Source organism: Ooceraea biroi, chromosome 9, assembly GCF_003672135.1.
Source record: "Ooceraea biroi isolate clonal line C1 chromosome 9, Obir_v5.4, whole genome shotgun sequence".
NCBI classification, from domain to species: domain Eukaryota; kingdom Metazoa; phylum Arthropoda; class Insecta; order Hymenoptera; family Formicidae; genus Ooceraea; species Ooceraea biroi.
The window spans coordinates 174556-195905 of NC_039514.1; the positions used below are offsets into that span (position 1 = coordinate 174556).

The following is a 21350-nucleotide window of genomic DNA, read 5'->3' on the forward strand; positions in this document are numbered from 1 at the left end:
TATTAATATATAATTATAATTACATATTATTATATTAATAATTATTGTGATGACTTTCGGGGACTGAAAAGGGGATAGTCGGTATTTAAACAGTATTTAAATAAAAATATAAGAGTGTAGAAATGTAGACTAAGATATTTTTTCTTCTAAATATAGAAAAACCATTTATTTACAATTATATTGAAAACACGAAGAGTTCAATAATATAAATATTTATTGGACAGTTAACAGTAAAAATTTGCTTTTGCAGTTTGCACTTTATGCGTACCACGCACAAACGCTGAAGAGGCAACAGTTATCAATGGATTCTATCACGTCACGATAACCGCGCTGTTGCAGTGATTTGCGCGAGCGTCAAATATTCCCGGTGAACGATGCATCGCCAGGGAAAATGGGCTGACATTTTAAATAATCTTTGCTACTGGTGTGTCACGCGTGTCCGTGTATGTATTTGAATGTGAAAGTGCACATATATGTGTCAGATTTACGATATGCGTTCACAACTGTAGCGACTGACCAGGACAAACAGGACGCAGGCGTCATTCTGTCAGAGAGATGGACGTTAAACGATCGTCCGATTAGCGCAATCCGGAGAAATTCATCGTGAATGTATAACGCATATCGTCTCAACGTTGGCTTCACCGACTTTAATTCCGAAAGCGGTAATCGAGATCGATGACGGCGGTGAGCTCGAGGCGACGCCCGTAAGCCGTATAAATGATTTCCCTGCGACGGAAACACACTGGAGAGAGAAGGCGCATTATTACATTTTCTTTTCCCCTTCAGCCTAGGCGGAGTGTTTGTACTTCCAAGTGTAATTGGACACGAATGAGATCCTTGATGAAAACCGCTGTAATTTCGGGGAACACAATTCTCGGTGCAACCGGAAAATGTACTCCTCTCGGCACCGTCAAGTACACTTTCTTATAATAGAAAAAAGAAAATTCTGATTTATATGACAATTCTCCGTGAAAAGAAGTTAACGGAGCAACAGAAAAATGCTGTGATTGCGGGTGATATAAAACAATAACGGTATAACGGTAATTACGGTATTTTGAATCACGGTATTTGCGGTTTTTGTCAAAATGGCAGTAATTTTTCTCTCAGATATAAAGAGACGGCGCTGTCATGCGCGACGTTCCGTATTCCCCGACGAAGATTACACGTCACACGACGAGATAGAATATATGCGATCGAATTCCCATGTTTACGATTAAACGGTAGTCACAAAGTGGAAACCGCACGAATAATACAGTCCATTCATGAATCTATCAATAATACAATCCACCGATTTGCAATTCCGCCACGACGGAGCAAACCAGTGCGCGGGCGTGGGCGATTTAAGATCCAGGAAGCCGCAAACGCTTTCGCGTTGGTGGTTCACCGCGCTCGGTCATCTAATCCTCAGACTCGCTAAGACTTAATTAGAACTAAACTAGACTTAGCAGAACGTGTTATTAGCATACGCGTAATAAATAGGATTACAACTAAATTAACTGATACATTAAAATTAGCTTCAACGTAAGGTATCTCAATAATTCGCGATTGAATATTCTAAAAAAAAAACGCGTTCATTTCACTGGAGGCCGAGAGTGCCCTGGAAGTATCTTGTTATAGTATATGCTACGCGTACATCATGGTGTGACATCAAACAAGAGGATCGGAAGATGGTTTGCATGATCAAACAGTTTATAAAGAGACCTGCGACGACGGGCAACGAAGTGTCTAGATAGAGTGCGAGATAGAATGAATCGCGTTACGTGTACGTGTCCCGACAAAATTCAAGGACCATGTATAATTCAGTCTCGCAGATTAACGCTAATTGCTTCTTCCCTTTCCCCATAGTCTTCATTTCATCGACGACGGTGTATACGTAGCGTTGCGGTGGAAGCTGCTCCTCCTTCTCCTCCTCGCGCGATATTTCGCGAGCCCGTTTTTGCAACTAAGGATGCGGAGGCATGTATATCGGATGATGTTGCTCATCCTCGGGAAGTACCTGTTGACTCCTGTCATGCCAGCCGTGTAGCTCCGGGGAATGGTGGTACAGGCCGTAATTGACACCGCTGGTGGCAATCTTCTTTAGGCCCTGGATACTGGACAATATAAGGGCCATCTTCGCGAGGATCAACGCTTTGCCGCCCAATACCGCGAGGAACTGGAAGCCCATCGGTATCAGGACCGAGCCCATCAGAAACATGCCCATCATCATTAGCGGCATGAGGTGGTGGTGCCGGCGACGGTGGTGTCGGCGTCTTCCTGGAATGTGAATTTAATATAATATTATAACATAAAATCGAAAATATAATATTAAGTTTTAATATCAAGTGAATTTAATCGCATTTATTGTAACGTGTAACGTTTCAGTCTCACCCTGGACAGCATTATCACTGGTCTCTGGCTGGGATGAGTTACTGGTAGTCGAACCTGCATTAAACATGTAATCGATGTTGATTCGGATAGCGTGGGTCCGCAGAATACGTGTCACTCGATTCCAAATAATCGTCGACCAGCTGGTGTCGTTTCCCAATTTATTTTCGAAAGCAAAAGTGTCGCTATCAAGAATTGCCATATATATTTTAATTGCGAAATTATAATATATAAGTAAATTGATTATTTTATTACTTAAAATTAATACATTTGACTAAAAAATGAGTTGATACATAGATGAATTAATTTTCCAGCTTTGGTATTCATGATCAGAATTATTCTCCGGGAAATTCCGCAACTATAATATAATTCTAGAAATGCAAAAGCATACCAAAGGCATGCATTAAGGCTTCACCTCATTTTCTTCACCTCATTTTCCTATCTCCTTCCGATAACATCGAAAATAATTGGAAATTTGCGGTACATGACTAAAGCACATTGGAGCAGAAGAGAAAAGGCGAAATTCTTTCTCGAAATTTAACAAATTCTGGTACAATCGAATTATGAATTATAATCTGTTACAAAAATCTGATAAAACGTCTGACAATATATGGATTTGAATACCTCCAATCTTAAGCCTTTATCAGATTTCTATTTTTGACTTGCTACACCCATTTGTTTTTTTATTATTAGGTCAGTGCGCATAAATTCTTGCCGATGGATCGAATGGATCTCCTCAAAAGATAACTTCTTTCGACGTGATATTCGCGATGATGTTGTCGGAAAGATGGAAAAAAAATCGAGAAAAACGATGGAAAATACTTTGACTGATGTATGCTGTACTGATTGTTTCATTTCAATAAAGAAAAATTGCAAAATCGACAAGAACTTACGCACCGACCTAATATATTTTCTCAATTATGTCATTCACAATCGTCGGATATTAAAGATTTGATTTTTATTAATTCTATTAATATATTATTTTATTAATTATAAACTGCAAAAATCGACTTACTTAGATTTTGTACTGTTTTCATTGCTTGCTTTGTGGTATCGTACTAGGTCGATACCGTCGAACACTGGGATAACGTCATTGTTGAAAAGGGCATCGAGGGTGTTGATGGCTCTCTGCTGCACGCATCGCCGGAAAGCCTCCAGTAATTCATCCTGGCCGGAACCATTTCGTGACTCGAATGGGCAATTCTTGAGTATGTGCCGTAATTCGGAGTACCATTTTGCTTTATCGTCACAGCCGGCCCTTACGACAGCGGTCAGCGCGAGAGCAAGGACGTGGAGAGCACGAGAGTGCATCTGCATTTAAATGCATACGGTAATACATTTCTCTCTGAACCAGCGATGCACTTAACTAAATTCTTTCCCTCTCTCTTTTTCTCGTTCCCCCTTTCTAGAACGTTTACTATTAAAAATCAACTCGTTTTCTTTGAACGCGATGTTTGGTCAATTTCATTACATTATTTGAGATAAAAACAATGAATAATAAAACGCGTGTTAAAAATACATTTTCAGTATTTTCTTTGTTTTGATAATGTTCATTTTGTGATTATTATGAAATATGTAATTACAGGAAATTTTATAATACTGTTATTCGAAGGCAGGAAATTGTGAAAGAGCGAAAACAGATTCGAGAACAAACAGACATTTAAATTTAATCAAAGCCATCAGATATTTAAAACTGATGTCTGCAATATTTTTATATACGTGCAATATTAAGCACACGCGCGTCCCATTTTTTTCTTTCGCTCTATTTTCTCATTTATGCCGCCCACGAGACAAATCTATTTGTCATTGTTATCAGATATTCTCTACTCATCTGCTTTTCCAATTCAAACCTTAAATGCAAGTGAAACGAAGTATTTGAGAGAAATAGTGTAAAAGCAATAGTGCGCAGTAATAAATATACATTGCTTTTTAAATAGAAAAAGAAATTCAATATTCCGGCCAATTTATTTGTTAATAAAATTAACAAATTGTTGTTTAATCATTTCAACCGTTGCGCGCGATGGATCCTGCGCTTATCTACCGGCGAGTCCTTTCCATAAGTATTCTCGATTCGCTATCATATTTTCAGAAATTTTAATAAAAAATATAATTTTTTATTAAAACACATACGAATAAATATAAAATCTATACCTGTGGAAATTGTAGGGTAAATCGATCAAAGGCTGAAGCAGGATCCGAGAAAGCCAGGGCTACTCGTTTAGTTTGACATACTCCGGATTCGCATAAATGCCCGCGAAAACTCCAGAAGATCCTCCAACGAAAGAGACAGAGTGCTCTTTACCAGTGGACACGTCGCGGTGCACTGCGAAAGACGGTCGTGCGGGCGGTGCATCGCGTACGCATTTATACGTGCAGAAAATAGACTACCGTACAGGCAGTCATTACGAGTCATCGAAGGGCATCAAGGTAGCGGTCAAAAGGCGGCCGGACTCCACGCTCGAACGACCGCACTCCGCAATCACCGGCAAAAATATGCTGGTACGCGGATCCGGACATTACGATTTTCTTACCGATGATGGATAGAATCCGTCGTTTCGATTCCCGCTACTATTGCGCTGCGCGAAGCATTTTCGATGCGATAAATTATCCTTATGCGAAAAATATATGAGAGCACGGTAACGGACGCCACACACGAATTAAATTCCACGTCGAGCAGGTCATCGATCTACCAGCAGCGGAGTTAAAACTTCCGCTATATATTTTTCCACATTCGCAACTTGATAGTAATATTATTCGCAATTTATGAATATACTAATTTATTTATTTATTATTACTATTAATTAGTTGATAATAAATCATTTTAGAATATCATTAAAAATATTTAGAGAATATTATTATACAAGAGTAAACTTGATAAATATATTCAAGGTATCTAGCATTTAGCTACGCATGATGACATGTAACAACAATAGAGATTAGAGAGATTCAAAGTTTCAGATTCGCTGTCGCGAAATAAATCACAGCATTGCGCAAATTCGTAAAAATTAATTGTTTTATTTAATTGTTAGTACACTTTTCTTTTTCCGGCAAGATGCGGTCATCCATTTAATTTATGCTATTCAGATTATTGCAACTGAATCTTGTAACGTATGTTTTCTTAGCACCTTAGATATAAATGTTTCAACAGATTCACTTACAGAACACTTGTTCGTACGTGCGCCGTGACATGATGAACAAGCTGTGCAACGATCACTCGCATCCTCCATTCGTGATCTATTCGAATCAATTCAAAATCAATTTTTACATTCCGAAAGTAACTGCAACTGTTTTTTTTTTATTAATTAATGTACAAAAATACTTAGTCTTTAACACAATGTGTGCACGTCGTCGTGAATTACGTGACGCGACGCGACGGTCGCCAAGTGCTACGTCTTGCAGACGTAAGAGTTGTAACTGCACACGGAATAATGGTCCTCCGGGATCGGCTCGCAATCGTCACTGCGGCCGGATATCGCGCCCTCGCTACCGGCTTTGGCTCCCTTGACGCGATACTTGTTTCTAGGAATGCCAGAAGTGATGCACACCTCTAGTAAGGACCACTCGTCCGAGGCGATCATCGGCGAGCCGTCCTCGTTCAGGGAGTTCTCCACACTGTAGCGCGACGGCGCCGGCGCCGCATTGGACTTCATCGGATTCCGGTAGAGATAATCATCGTAGCTCTCCGTGCTGTTGAAGATCACCGGTGTGCCGTACTTGAAGTGCGATCGCACCGGCACTGAGGTAAGACGAGCCTCGATGGAATTGTCATTCTCACTCCCCGTGTGATGGTGATGATGGTGGTGATGATGGTGATGATGATGCTGGTGATGCTGATTATGGTGCGACGGTGGCAGCGACGACGATCTTCTGGCGCAGTACGGCTTGGTTACTCTCTCACGTGCGTCACTATCACAGTTTCTCAACGTCTCACTCATGATCTGCGTTGCCGCGTTGCTCGTCGACTTTCTAGGGAAACAGTTATAGCCCAGCGCGTTTCTCAAGGCGAAACGCATCTCCACCGGGTTGAGGTTACTCGTGGACCTGTACAACGACGACGATGAGTGTGGCGCGACGTTCTTGACCGCGCCCGGATAAGGCTTGTTGGTGAAATAGGGAGACGAAGAGACGGGAAAAACCCCCGTGGCCCCTGCTTTGTTAGGCACTAGTACAGATTTCTTCATCGCGGGCGCCATTGTCGTGGACATGGAACTCGATGCCTGCAGATTATCGTGAATAATCATAATTATTACTATATCATATTATTATTATTATTATTATTAGAATGGGTGAATATTATAAATGTTTTAAAATATTTGTTTTAAGAACAGCATATGCATATAATAATGCGGATTTAAATTAACTGTAAAATGTTCCATAAATTTTATAGTGGAAAAATATTATTCTTATTGTAATCTTCCGTATATTACAGAATTTTACATTTCGTATTTTATTTTATTTAATTTTGTATCTTACAGAAATTATCTGCAACATGTCGTACACGTGAGCAACTTACTTTAGGCATGCCAGATCTAATACACTGCGCCAACATGATTTCTTCCTCTTCCTCCAAGAGTCCGACGTTGTCTTCGAAGGGTACGGGCTTCTTCGTGGCAGTTTTTCTTTGCTCCATGTATTCTGGCTGAAAGAATACTGACGAAGCGGGGGAGTACATTCGTACGTTCATCGCCTTGGAATTATCTATAGTTTGCGGTATCGGAGGTCTAATTGACGGCGATGCACTGAATTTTGCCTAGAACGTAACAAGTCGTCTCGTAAAAAAAAACGAACATTTCATATTGTGTATTCTGTATGTAAAAAGAGTGCAAGTATTATTTTCCTAATTAGGGATTAACAAACTGATTAACAAACCTTTGGCATTGCAGATTCTATGCATTCTGTCAGGATCGCCTCATCGTCCGACTGATTCGGGCTGTCCTCCAAAAATTCGTCCAGATGCCGCAATGACGCGTTAGTCGGTAGCTTGCCTAGTATAGGATTCTTGTTGCCGTGATTTATCTCAACGGGCGAAGATGACGGCGTACCGTAGACGTTAAACTTGTGCGGCAGTGTCTCAGGTTTCTTGACGAAGGAGATGCCGTTTATAGGGGGTGGAGTTATTTGTCTCATCTGCCAACGAGGTGGTAAACGATTATGGTAAAGGATAGTGGAATTTACTTCGATAATGAGAATCCAAAAATTAAATTCTTAAAAATTAAATTACATTCTTAAAAATTAAATTAAATTCTTAAAAATTAAATTAAATTCTTATAAATTAAATTAAATTCTTAAAAATGAAATTAAATTCTCCACGGTTCTATATCGAATTTGATTAGATATTGCGGCACATCCACAATGCATATACGTCTAACTCGAGTCGCGTTAAAACAACGAGAACGTAGAATCTATACCTTAGGCATGCCGGATTGAATGCACTCGTTCAGTATCTTCTCATCCTCACCCGAAAGATTGGAACCTTCATCGAACGAATCGTTTCTGTGACAATCAAGCTCCGCTGATTTGTCAAGTTCAGTCTTTTCCACGTCTTCCTGCACGCTCGGCATCGACAGAGCCGACAGATTCGTCTGAGATCCTACCGGAGAGATATCCGCGGGCGTATCTTCTGTACAGTACACGTGAACAGTATCAGAAGCGACAATTTCCATGGCTGGTCTATTCATCTTTGAAGCATCGATGGGTGTCTCGACGGGAGTTGCGTGCGATTCCAATCTGTTCGATACGGAATTCCTCTGATACGACACTAAAATACCCGGCGACTCGGACTGCGTAGATTTCTGAGAATTGAGTGTCTTGAGCGACTGCCTGAACCTGTGAACGCGTTCGTTTATTAAATATTGCTTTATATAAAAATCGATAGAAGACACAACATGTAATTAAATTCAGGTAATCGAAGAAAGGTGTCATGAAAGATTACCTGTTAGTTTGCATTCCCATATTAATACAAGCAGCCAGCATGTCTTCGTCATCTTCGTCGCCGTCACTTACTTGCTCCTCTTTCGTTTTACTTTCAGCTCTATTTATCGTCATATTTAGCATATCCGTCTCAAGTTGACTGACGTCCTTGTCATTCGTATCGGTCGGTTCTTCCGATCTATCGTGCACCTTGATGTCGTCAGGTATTTTGATCTCGTGGTCGATCGTGAGAGAGCTCAAACTCGTCGCATTGGAGAATTCACTCGGCGTCAGTTCTACCTTGAAGGTGGCAACCGCATCCTCGAAGACACTGCTCCTCGCGATTTGCGGTTTAGAAAAGGCTGTAACGAACGATGAAATTTAGGCGCTTGTCTAAATAGACGCACTCTAACGTGATCATTGTTATTGTTATTACTGTCGTCGCATTGACGATCAATAGCATTGCATACATAAATGCCGGAGTGATGGTCTTACTGCTTCTCCTTGTATCTTTGACATAAACTCTGCGCTCTGGGTTTTATTACGCGGACTGGGCAGAACTGTTTGTGTAGGTGAGTCTGGTAGTTCGCTGGGAGAGATTGCGCCACTAGTCCTGCGGCTGAGGCAGTAACAGTGATGACATTAATTTTTGCATAAATTAATATTTACAATTTTAACATTTTTAAAGTCAGACTACTGTCGCTTGTAGATCTAAGTTTATTATTGTATAACTTACCTAAAATCGCTGAGCACAGAACTATGGTCATCGTGAATGGAATGCTGCTCGAATCCGTTTAACGAACCCAGCGAACTGCAACGCGAAAACATCAAGGGTGTCTCCTCTGCATAATAATCACAGCTACTAAATTTCACCATCTTTCCTAGAATACACACCAACATCCTTCATATCAATAAAACATTTAATATATTGGAACATATATTTATTTGAAAGAATTTGAAAGAAAGATTTTGAAGCATTAACCGCAGTCATAGAGAAGCATGCAGAGTCTAATATGTCTATGATCTGATATAAACCTTCCTTGTCCAGCAGATCACTTGTAGCTTGCTTGTTTTCAGCAGAATCATTCTCCGAAGGTGATTCTATCTGATTGTGATCCAAAATGTCCTGATCGTCGTTCCTCAATTCTTCTTTGCTCACAGAAGCAGATGAATCTACCTTCGACATAACTCCTGGAATATTATTCTGCGGGGTCACTGCGCTACTTAGTGAGCTAAGCGAATTGGCACGCGAGAATCCGTGCGTCTCCTCCTCATAATAACTCACTATCTTCTCCGGCGTCACCTGTCCAGGATTGAGAATCGCCGTGTCCTTCGGATTCTCTTCCTTCGTTGCTAGAACATCGTTATCCGATTCAGCACAATCAAGCGAATCTGCCTGCTTGAAGGTCGACGCAGGGACCTTGTCGACCACTTCGAGCGCTTTCTTTGACAACTTCTTCACGAGATACACGTTCTCTTTCCCGTCCTCAAGCCGCAGGTCTGACATGGAGGTAGCCGTGGAGAAGTTGAAGGGCGTCTCGTAGGGTGTGCCCTCCGTGCAGTAAGTCTTGATGGTGTCCTCCTGTTCGCTGCCGTGGAAGTACTCGGCGTTCTGTTTCTCGTCCTCGTCGGTGTCATCCTCAGCATAGCGCAGACTGTAATCGGTCGGCTGATCGAGGTCGGTCTCGGCGTAATCCCCGAACAGGTCGACCTTGTCGGCGCCCCGCTCGCTGTCGAAATCCTTCTTGGAGACGCGGGACGCTCTGCTCCGCCGCGAACCATCACCCAGTCGGTTCTGTGCCGAGGTGTTCCTCTCGAGGTACTCCTTGTAATCGATTGGTTGATCGGTTACATCCTCGTCGTAGGTCTCCGCGTTGCTCATGCCATCGTTCACACCGACAGTGCCGACAGCTCGGCTGGTCGATGCGTCGCGATGCATCATTGATGTGGGTGACTTCATCAATTCGGGATTGTCCGAGAGAGAGCAAGTGTACACGAGTTTAACGCGCAGAGTGATGAGAAGACACTTCTTCTTCTTCTTCTTAGTGTTTAATGGCACCCGATCCCTTTTAGGTTCGATACGGCCAATTGCAAAAATGAGTGAAATACAAAATACGAAATAATAAGTTGAAAAAAAGAAAACTCGGAACAACCGTTATGCACCTGACGACTGTCCCCTTCGGAATGGATGAGAAGACACCAAGGAACATTACGATCGAAGATCAAGGAAAGCAGGAATGAACATGAACGCTACCCCCATCCATCATTCTGACAACACTGTTCTAATGCTTGGAATATGACGCGAGAAGGCGAACCTCGGTTGCCATCGATGTTGTAGATTCAGGAACGACATCTTTGATATTTCTCGTAATCTTCCGGTTTGACTTTTTAGGGCGCTAAAATATGAAAGCACATTGGATGAAGATTACAAAGCGAGTAAAAAATTAAGTAAAAACAAATATTTCTAAATAAATTTGTACTTAATTATAATTATTAATTAATAAAAAGTGCGTAAAATAAATTTATACTAAATATATAATATTGTCATGAATAAAACTTAAATTTCCCAACTTATTATTTGAATACAAATTATTTTAAGTAATTTAAATTTCACATTTATTTTACCGTAAGTGTAAAAAGGTATAAAAAAAGCTGTGGTAGAGATATGTAAATAGGTTTTTTTCGCATGAAGGTTTTGCGATAATAACAGACGTTCACGTAAGAAGTCACGAAAAAGGAATGCAACGCGATTGGTCGTTTAATGCGGGTAGGCACATACACGTGCGCGATTGGTCCGCTGCAGTTGCACACGCGTGAATTGGCGCGCCGGTGGGCGGCCGGACGGAGGCTCTATCGATTTAAATTTGGTTCGCCGGTGCGCGTGTCAATAGTGAACACGGAGCCGTCGCCGCGTGCTCTAGGAATCGTCGAACCTTCGTACGCTCCGTCTTGACACTCGAGCTTGCGCTTAATATGTCTGATCCGGAGAAGGGTGAGGCAATCGCGGAAACAGCGGGCACGAATGCGGAGCCGATCGAGTTCGTGAGCGCCGTGCCAAAAATCAGGTCAGTGTTGCGCGAGCCGGCGTTCCTCGCGCGAGATAAATCTGCACGTAGGAGGGAAAGAGCGCGAGAGAGAAAGGGAGCAAAGAGCAGATGGGCCCTCCATACATATATATATATATATATATATATATATATATATATACATACGTATATATACGTGCATATTGTGTGTATGTTGCACTTGTGTGTATGTGAATTGTGCACGCTGTTATAGCTCACGCCAGCCGCGTGCGGTTTAATCGCGACCACACCTTTGTGTGCTTTTGCGCGCAGTTACAAGGTTTGTGACTCACGATCACCGATATCGCGACCCAAGTCACCGTTCCCCATGTGCTCCCCGCGCGTCGTCAATGCACCCCCGCGATAGTCTTTCGATCGCGACATCGATCGATAATAGAGCGCTTCTATGTTTCCCTAACTAGAACGATCGTTCCTTAGCGTTCTTAACCCTCTCTTAACTCCTCTTTCTGTTCGGCTTTAGTAGAAGTTTATTGATGGTGCGGGCGGGTGGATAATTGCTCGAGACGTGAACGCGCGAATTTCGAAAAAATCGAGTTTGATTGGCCGCATGATCGATCACGTGGCACGTGCCAATGGTTTGAAATATTTAAAGATCACGCGCATGTATGTGTACGTGCACATCGAGAGACACGATAGTGTCCCGCGCCAAGTGCAAGCGCGAGCGGCGAGACTGCCTCATACATATATAGATACATATTATTATGATATCCGTAGAAAACTGTCCTTTTCGAAGAAAAGGTACAGGAAAAACGCTAAGTACACGCGGAAAAAATATAATAAAATATAATGCTTGGAAAAAATATAAGATGACATCGTTTCAACAGTAAAAGGAGTAATATCAAAACATCGTTTCGATATAATGGATAAATTATAACATACTTGCATTAGAATAGTCATATTAAAAACAGTTTCTACAAAAATAACAAATGTAATTATGTTATATCTTCTCCATTATCGCAGTAATATTTTGACATCACAACTTTTATTATTTACTAGATATTATCTTATACTTTTTCCCTCGAACCAAACATCACGTGTACTTTTTTGTACCTTTTATGTTGTATTGTCGAACGAAAAAATAATTATAATTATTTGTATGTTTTTTTATTGAGATTTTCTCGATTTTTCTACGTGCGATACTCATGTCGTATTGTGTTCTTGGTGTTTAAGGCAGCAATTGTTGAGATGGAACGGTTGGGGCTACAAAGATTCTGGGTTTCGCGTGAACGACAAGTTGATGATAGAATTTACCGGCAACAGGTGAGTTTTATGGAATTGATATTCAGATACAATCTGCAATAATTAATAATTATAGGGTAGGGCAGGGCTAGTTGAGCTGCCACTTTTTATTTGATGTCTCATAAATATTTACTTATGGATAATACTATTATAAGGATCATGTCAAAAGAAAGATTCGACATCTAGGTTCTTAATTATAAATGCAAAAATTTTAAATATGTGTCCACAATAGAAAAAATATGTCTTAAATGAAAATAGAGTGGCTCAATGTTCCCCACTAGCAGGGTAAGTTGAGCCAACTTGTGGGGTAGGTTGGGCAAAGAGGCGAACAACTAAAAATAAACAAAAAATTAACTGAATAACCCATGCCATGATATTATCGAATAACTTTAATAAAATTAACATTTAACGTTGTTTGTCATTGTTGTTTAAAACTGTCGACTTTTTTATTAAAAGATGTTGCCCTGCTGAGACAAGTGTTGGTTTCTTTCGATAGCTTAGGATTTCTTTTAAGAAACACCGTCAGCCAGTCTTTACTTATCATCTTATTAATTTTCTACGCATTAGGAAATTTTATGTCGTCACAGCGCAATAAGCAAAAATATTCTTTGGAATTAAATTATCGCTACATGTCTCAACTAACCCCACTTACGTGCTGTTCAAGATATATCCTTGTAACTTATTGAGAGTAATTAAATATTTAAAAATATTCAATTTATGTAATGGCATCGCAGAATATCATAATAACAAATATTAAAATCATTCTCCAAACTTGCTGTTGTTCTTATTTTCTATTCAGACCAAATCTAATTTCGAACAATAATCTAATTACTTTACATATGCGAAAATGAATAAAACATGCGTACACTCGCCTCGAGCGATTGGTCGCAACTAAATGAGGCGCGAGGAGATCTTCGATGTGCCACGTTTTTACTTGTACAGATTTATTCCTGTACATACTTCGGATACCGAGTATTAAACATTGCCCAATTAACTTACCCCTATGCTCAACTAGCCCCGCTCTACCCTAATCAAGCGCTGATAAACAATACTTGAAGAGAAAGCGAGAAAGAAAAAAAACTTGAATATAAAATTAAAATATATTTTTATTCATTTAAATATCTTACAAGTATTCAATATATATCATAATATGTATTTCTTTAATTCTCACGAATCTTTTTTTTACTTGTAGAGAGATCTGAAAAAGTAGATGAGATTTAAGAGAAGTTGTCATATAAGTAAAATATTTGTATAATTTATGATGTAAATTAAAACAATTTGATAGATTTATGCTGCTGATTTGAGCTCCTATATCCAAATTATTATCAAATCGAAATTAATTTCAATTTTGCTGTATACAAATTCAGGACAATTTAATATATCTATCACAATTTTTCTTTTTTCTGTTCAATAGATTGCACGTGCAATTGTACTAATAATTTACAAAAGTATCAGATTCGGTGGAATGTTAAAAATACAGTAAATTCAGGTAGACGGGAAATGTCGTCAGCATTGGAAAGATTCTCGCGTGTTAGGCGTTTACTTATGGCTGCTTGAATGTTGGAACGTCCTCGTGCATTGTCTCGGTTTCCTCATATACGCCTACTTAATAAGCTAAATTATGTTTGTCCATTTACTGACAAGTATGTCACCAGCGTATGTACATCGCGTTACTTTACGGTGCTTATACGCATCTTTTGTTTACACTTCGTCTACATGTGAGATTTGACGTTGCGTATCGACTGTGATTGATACAAGCGAAGATGTTGATAAATGCGTCTGAATGATGTATCGTGACGTACCGTTCTCTTGCTAATATCGCCTCTTGAAACAGTTTTTGTGATTCAAGTCAACACTTCTGACTCGCTTAAGGGGGGAGCCTGCTTTAGAACGTTGAAAATAAGGTATAATTTTACGAATTTTTTTGGAGAAACTATACAGCGGATCATTATAAAACTTTGATGCATTTATTAGTACATGTTTAAAGATAAAAAAAATTATTTTTTGATTTGAATATATCGCCTGTAGAGGTCATCCTGGAGGCATCTTAGTGCAGCCGGCATTGTAAATTGGTGAGCATTCTCCTGCCTCCAAATTTCATCCAAACTGAAAAATTGAAATATGTTCTTGTTATTTATGAATTCCCATCGTCGATGAACCTTTAATATTCATAAAAACATTAAGTTAAACAATTATTTTTGCATGAAAAAGTTCAAAAACTTTGCCTAAAAATCGTACTTTTGTGTTCTAAGCTCCACCATTTTGACACTTTTCAACTTTTTTCTTCTCTCTTTGGTTCATCAACGATGGGAATTCATAAATAACGAGAACATATTTCAATTTTTCAGTTTAGACGAAATTTGGAGGTAGGAGAATGCTCAGCAATTTGCAATGCCGGCGACGCGGCTGCACTAAGATTTCTCCAGGACGACTTCTACAAGCGATATATTAAAATAAAAAAATAATTTTTTTTATCTTTAAACATGTACTAATAAATGCATCAAAGTTTTATAATGATCCGCTGTATAGTTTCTCCAAAAACAATTCGTAAAATATACCTTATTTTCAGCGTTCTAAAGCAGGCTCCCCCCTTAAGTTGAAGTCAGATGAAGAAAAAGATTAAATAAACGCGACTGTTAAACATGCACATACGATTAAAAATGCGTGTTTTGTTGACAGTAAAAGACTTTACTGACTCGTAACTTCGTGATCTCGTTATCACTAAATGTACTCGTAAAAAGTGCGAATTGTTTCTTTTCGGAACGAAATGGTATTTTTGATAATTCTTTATTAAATAGTTTACATACGGAGAATCAAAGGTAATCACGAACAAAGTTCGAATTGTTTCTAGCGTTTCTCGGTAACATGCTAATAAATTTGAAAAATCTTATAAATATCGTGATTTTGAGTAACTTCCAAAAGATTTTAACTGGTACTCATAATTTATTAAAACAAATTAAGAAAAGAGGTTCAAAAAATCGCAGTGATAACGTCAATGCTGAAGGACAGAATGATTCATGAAAATGTAATATATATATGTATGTATGGGAACGGATGAGACCTACATATATGAACGAGACATAACATATAAATGTTGTTTGAATTTAATGAACATATTAAAAATTGTTTCTACATTATGGCATATATATAGATACTTTCTTGACCGTGATCTTTTTTGTCAATTACGATTACTATTTTTTCAAATTTCTTCTGTTAATAATTTTTTAATAAATTATGAGCGCCACCTAAAACTTTTTAAAAGATATTCAAGATTATGAATTTTACAGCATAAATCAAAATCAAAGATATCCGCGAGATCTAAGTTTTTATTAACATTTACTATGAATTTACGCAATAATGTTTTAGCGGTATAGATGATAAAAGTAATTCTGTCTTGCTTGTACTTTCATTATCGAAATTATGCGTATTTATAATAATTTGCACAAGATATGAATACTTCATTCGTGTAGTGTCTCGAGCTGGAATTGATGTACAATATATTGCATATTTCAATTTCAATTTCAATATTGTATGTACATTATACATGCGTACAATGCGTAAATTTGAAATTTATGGCTGCTGGCAATAATGATAATTTCTGATACAGCTAATTGATTAATTGCAGTGGGAGAATGCATTTACATCTTTGAATTTAAAAACAGACAGTGATGTGACGTTTCTGTTTCCTTAGTTGTTTGTAGATATCTACAATACTGCTGATAATACAAATTCTTACACATATTGTCGATATGATAAAATACGTTATTTTCCCGAGATTGACACGTAATGACAAACAAAGTAACTTTGAGGTAAATTTTCTGCGTACAGGTATTCAAGATCCAGACGATTAGCGATTAATCTAATTAATAATAAAGATGGTATCTATGCGATAAATAACTCCGATTTTTAACACTTATCGAGGATGTTGCGTGTTGACGAGATTTAGATTTAAACAGAAAGATTTAAAAAAGTCTCTAATCTATAATCGATGTTACGATTAATCTTCAATATATACTCTAAATGTAATATCGTCAATGTTTTTTATTACTTAGGTATCCCATCGGAAACCAGGAGTTTCCGTATTTCACGAAATGGTGCAATGAAAAATTCGACTTAACATTGGCTCCAATGAACAACAATCAAGATGTACCGACGAACTTGCCGGAGCCGATTCTCTCGCCAGAGTTGCTGGAAGCGGTCAAGGAACTCAAACTCGATTATTCAATCGATAATGTTGATCGCTTATTTCGAGCACATGGACACACGTTGCGAGAAATGTATCTCCTGAAATATAGCTCCTTCGAAAGGATACCGGATATTGTTGTGTGGCCGAGTAAGTCGCTGTTTTCAATCATATATTGTAGCGAAATATGATTTAATTAATATTTAATGTATTATAAATTGCATTTGCAAATTGCAAAAACACTTTCACGATTAAAACTAGATGAATATAATGCAAACGGAAGTAGGATATTTCTCTTTTGAAACTTTCTTTTTTCGACATACTTTTACATAATTAAATTTGCTGGATAATGGGAGGTCATATTATAATGCATTTATGCATGTTTATATAACAGAATTTTTATACAGAACGAAAATTGCGCATGCAAGAATCTTTATCTAGAATATTCATTTTCTAGTCTGCAGTCAATCGAATAATGCTACTCTGTCTACTTAATTGCCATTTTTGTGCAAATTCATTGTATTACCAGCAATTTAGCTGTACAACCAGTTTAAGTCAGAGATATTGAGATATTAATCTATTTTTTGTTTTCTTCTGAATAAGATATCAGCAAATTCTTTATTTAATGAAAGTTTATTGTTTATACCTTACAAAAGAAACTTACGTAAGAATTTTATTTCTTTCACTCATATTAATATTATAATACTATGTATCTTAAATAATTTTTTGCTTTCAATTAATTTTCCAAAATTGAAACAAATTGATGTTCTATTAAAGAAATCTGTAATTTGCAAAATAATATAAAAATATATTTTACAATTTGTTATGATTAATAAAGAAACTGGCATGTAATTTGAAATATTTTTTAATACATAATCTGTTCTATCATCATATCGATGTATGAAACATTAAAAATCAAATACGGAATAGAAACATTAAAATCTTCTAGAAAAATTCCATACTATGTATGGATACACAGAAAAAAAGTAAGTGTCACATCAAAACTTATATACTTGTATATACGCAACAATTTATAATCTTCGTAAAAGAATTTAATAATCTTGAATTTCAACTATATTATAATCTTATTTCAATATTATAGTTGTCATCTGAAGAATACAATATAATTATTTTCTCGACTAGAAAATGCGTCAAATAATAACGGAATAAGATCTTCGTGGGCGTGGAGGTAAGAGACGTATTTTTACTTTGACGGGATTATATCTTATATCTTATATCTATTATTTATTATATGCACAATTATCACACTCTACCAAATTGTTAACCTCCACGCGAAGACAGCCGCGCGATGGTAATCTAAACTGAACATAACGCACAACGCGAAAACAGTTTGAAAATGTTATTTTCTATTTAACATTGTTTCCTTTCTATTCAAGAAAATGATTCTTAAATAATAAAAATATATTTTTCTTGATTGAACTATACAAAATTGCTTTATTCAAGCAATTTTTCTTCATTTAACGTGAATTCAAGATTATTAAATTCTTTTACGAAGCTTATAAATTGTTGCGTATATACAAGTATATAAGTTTTGATGTGACACTTACTTTTTTTCTGTGTAGTAATAAGAACGATCGATATAAACTTCTTATAGTCGAACAAGGCCGGACTACACTCAATTAATGTTTGGATTTTCTTTTCATAACATTCAAATATAGTTTTCCATATATATAGTCAAATATATATAAAAATTTGTTTTTTTTTACTTATATTTCGTTTATATATTTTAAGTTTATAAGTATACTTAATAAAATATATAAGTTTTATATTTTGCATGTACTTGTATATTTATCTACTTTCATTCTTTTCTTGCTGCGCACTAATGAGTGGAAGTTTGATTCTTTCCTTTTCACGGAAATTTTATGCTGTATGTTAGTTTATGCAATGTTTGCGAAATTTTTCTTCATTAATATTCATGGGTTTAGAATGTCACGAAGAGGTCGTCAAGATTATCAATATGTGCGTACGTTACGGTGCCACCTGCATACCATTCGGTGGTGGAACCAGTGTTAGTTGCGCAGCATGTTGTCCTTCGGATGAACGGCGTACGATAATTTCACTAGACACATCGCAAATGAATCGGATATTATGGACAGACAAAGAAAATTTGTTAATATGTTGCGAATCCGGTATTATCGGCCAGGACCTGGAACGGCAACTTCATCTTCAAGGATTCACGTGTGGCCACGAGCCCGATTCTTATGAATTTTCCAGGTACATAAACTTTAATTTTAATTAATTAATTTCTCTAAGATATCTATAACGTATTATAGAAATTTCAATTTACTTACAAGAGCAAATCGAAAATTTAATTTCACAAGTGACGTGCACACCAGTGAATGTCGCTAATATTGACATTCTAATACTGACAAAAATTCTTATGTCGATGGTCGCTACGAGTACGAAATTTCCTTATTTGCTTAATTTTTAACAGTACTTTTCTAATCGTATATTTCTAATCACAATTTCAACAAAACTTTATCTTCATGTTTAATACGGCAATTTGAGACTTTAATTTCCTATTGTAATTTGCGTATTTTATGTTTTATTAAGACATATATTTACAGTATATCGCCCAATTATCTACTTTGCATTATCTGTCTAATTTAGGTAAATTAAAAAAATACATTACATAATTTATAACGCTACCCTTGAACAATCAGCAATATTTAAAAGTTTTTGCGAACAATATAAAAGCGCGAACTGTGCACGAACGTCAATAATATATAGTCGATTTCGGTTTGAACAGTTTAGGTGGATGGGTGGCAACCAGAGCAAGCGGCATGAAAAAGAACACGTACGGTAACATCGAGGACCTGGTCATACGAGTGCGAATGGTCACAGGGAGAACGACGGATTCCGTAATTACTTTGGAAAGGAACAGTCTCGTGCCCCGTGCATCCTGCGGCCCGGATTTCGATCAGATGATCCTCGGCAGTGAGGGTACCCTGGGTGTCATCACGGAAGTGGTGCTGAAGATAAGGCCGTTACCGCGAATAAGGAAATACGGCAGCATCGTGTTCCCGAATTTCCAGAGCGGCGTTCAAGCGTTACGAGAGGTGGGTGCAACTCTCACGTTAATTTTTTAATTAGCAAGTTTTGACGAAGGACGGCGAAACACGTATCTCTTTGCGAAACATTCGCAAAAGAAAGCGACAATGCAATAGCTATGGTATATCTACATCTGATTTCACGAATGAGAAATAAAGAGAAAGTGAAGGATCCTTTTTTTCATGATATCACGAAAGTCGAAAGTGCACTTTTATTTACAGGTCGCGAAGGAACGGTGTCAGCCGGCCAGTATACGCTTAATGGACAACGAACAGTTCCTAATGGGGCAGACTTTGCGCCCGGAGCCCAGCTGGGGTGGCCTGATACTGCAGGGATTGAAGCACATATACATCACCAGGATAAAGGGTTTCCAGTGGGATCAGATGTGCGTGGCGACGCTACTCATGGAGGGCAATGTCGCGGCAGACGTCACGGCTCAAGAGCGGAAAATCTACAAGATAGCCGAGAAATACGGCGGTGTGCCGGCGGGCGAAACGAACGGCGAGCGCGGCTACAGGTTGACGTTCGTGATAGCGTACATCCGCGACCTTGGACTCGAGTTTAACGTGTTAGCGGAGTCATTCGAGACTTCCGTTTCGTGGAATCGCACGTTATCGCTGTGCAGGAACGTCAAGTCCCGCGTGGCCAGGGATTGCCACGCATACGGCATCAGTAAATATTTAATCTCGTGTCGCGTTACGCAAACATATGACAGTGGCTGTTGCGTGTACTTCTATATGGCAATCAATTACAAAGGCTTGAAGAACCCAGTCGAGACTTACGAGGCTCTCGAGCATGCAGCACGCGAGGAAATACTCGCCAACGGTGGTTCCATTTCGCATCATCACGGAGTAGGCAAGATACGCGCATGCTTCTATCCCGAGGCCGTCGGCGAAGTGGGCGTTTCGCTTTACCGAGCGACCAAAACTCATTTAGATCCACATAACGTGTTCGCGGCGGGCAATGTGCTGCCGGGATACAAATCAAAATTGTGAATGTACAATCGCACGCTGAATCGATGGCGCGTGGCGCTTTAAAAAGAGCTCTCCAGAAGTATTTTGTTGATACTTTGGTATCCTTATTGGTTATTCGCCAAAGTTACTCGCCGGTGTCCTTAGACCGCTGAGAGGTACTGCATTGCAACAGCAAAATAATGCGACTCTCTGTACTTTACAGTCGGCCGGAGTTAAAAATCCTCAACTTGTCATTTAAGATTAAATCAATGATGTCCAATGTCTGAAATATTGTTACCAAAAATAATTCGATTCGAGCAAGAACTCGAGTCTCCGTTAAGCGTGTGGATGCACGTAGATATCGAGCATGCAATTGATATTGTTTACTTGATTCGTCAGAATGCTATATATAGAAGAGAAAAAGGAAATGAGACTAGTATTACAAATAATTATGCACCGTAACGTGTTATTTGGTACAAATGCAGAATTTTAATTGTATCGATAATTTTATAAATTATTATAACTACAAAACACACACAC

General features: G+C 38.3%; 3 protein-coding genes across 5 annotated transcripts; 1 reads left to right on the forward strand and 2 right to left on the reverse strand.

Moving 5' to 3' along the window:
• Positions 1-197: 197 nt before the first annotated feature.
• Positions 198-4931, reverse strand: LOC105276103. 2 transcript variants are annotated; one of them, XM_011333451.3, is made up of 4 exons: positions 4519-4931; positions 3383-3678; positions 2371-2552; positions 198-2256 (listed from the first exon to the last, which is right to left on the reverse strand). In XM_011333451.3, exons 2-4 carry the CDS (start codon positions 3676-3678, stop codon positions 1943-1945), a joined length of 792 nt encoding a protein of 263 aa, XP_011331753.1. In that variant the 5' UTR covers positions 4519-4931; the 3' UTR covers positions 198-1942. The 2 variants fall into 2 exon arrangements, with proteins under 2 accessions (XP_011331753.1, XP_026828210.1); XM_026972409.1 differs by lacking the exon at positions 4519-4931 and having other exon boundaries at positions 3383-3684.
• A 431-nt stretch (positions 4932-5362) lies between these two features.
• LOC105276104 (adenomatous polyposis coli protein) lies at positions 5363-10713 on the reverse strand. The gene is made up of 8 exons (XM_011333452.3): positions 9313-10713; positions 9014-9158; positions 8748-8896; positions 8300-8639; positions 7776-8193; positions 7237-7494; positions 6881-7117; positions 5363-6584 (listed from the first exon to the last, which is right to left on the reverse strand). Exons 1-8 carry the CDS (start codon positions 10235-10237, stop codon positions 5754-5756), a joined length of 3303 nt encoding a protein of 1100 aa, XP_011331754.1. The 5' UTR covers positions 10238-10713; the 3' UTR covers positions 5363-5753.
• Positions 10714-11143: 430 nt separating this feature from the next.
• LOC105276106 (alkyldihydroxyacetonephosphate synthase) lies at positions 11144-21341 on the forward strand. 2 transcript variants are annotated; one of them, XM_011333453.3, is made up of 6 exons: positions 11144-11342; positions 12534-12623; positions 16655-16935; positions 18732-19020; positions 19556-19865; positions 20079-21341. In XM_011333453.3, exons 1-6 carry the CDS (start codon positions 11251-11253, stop codon positions 20850-20852), a joined length of 1836 nt encoding a protein of 611 aa, XP_011331755.1. In that variant the 5' UTR covers positions 11144-11250; the 3' UTR covers positions 20853-21341. The 2 variants fall into 2 exon arrangements, with proteins under 2 accessions (XP_011331755.1, XP_011331756.1); XM_011333454.3 differs by lacking the exons at positions 11144-11342; positions 12534-12623 and adding exons at positions 14106-14245; positions 16228-16411.
• The last annotated feature ends 9 nt before the right edge of the window (positions 21342-21350 follow it).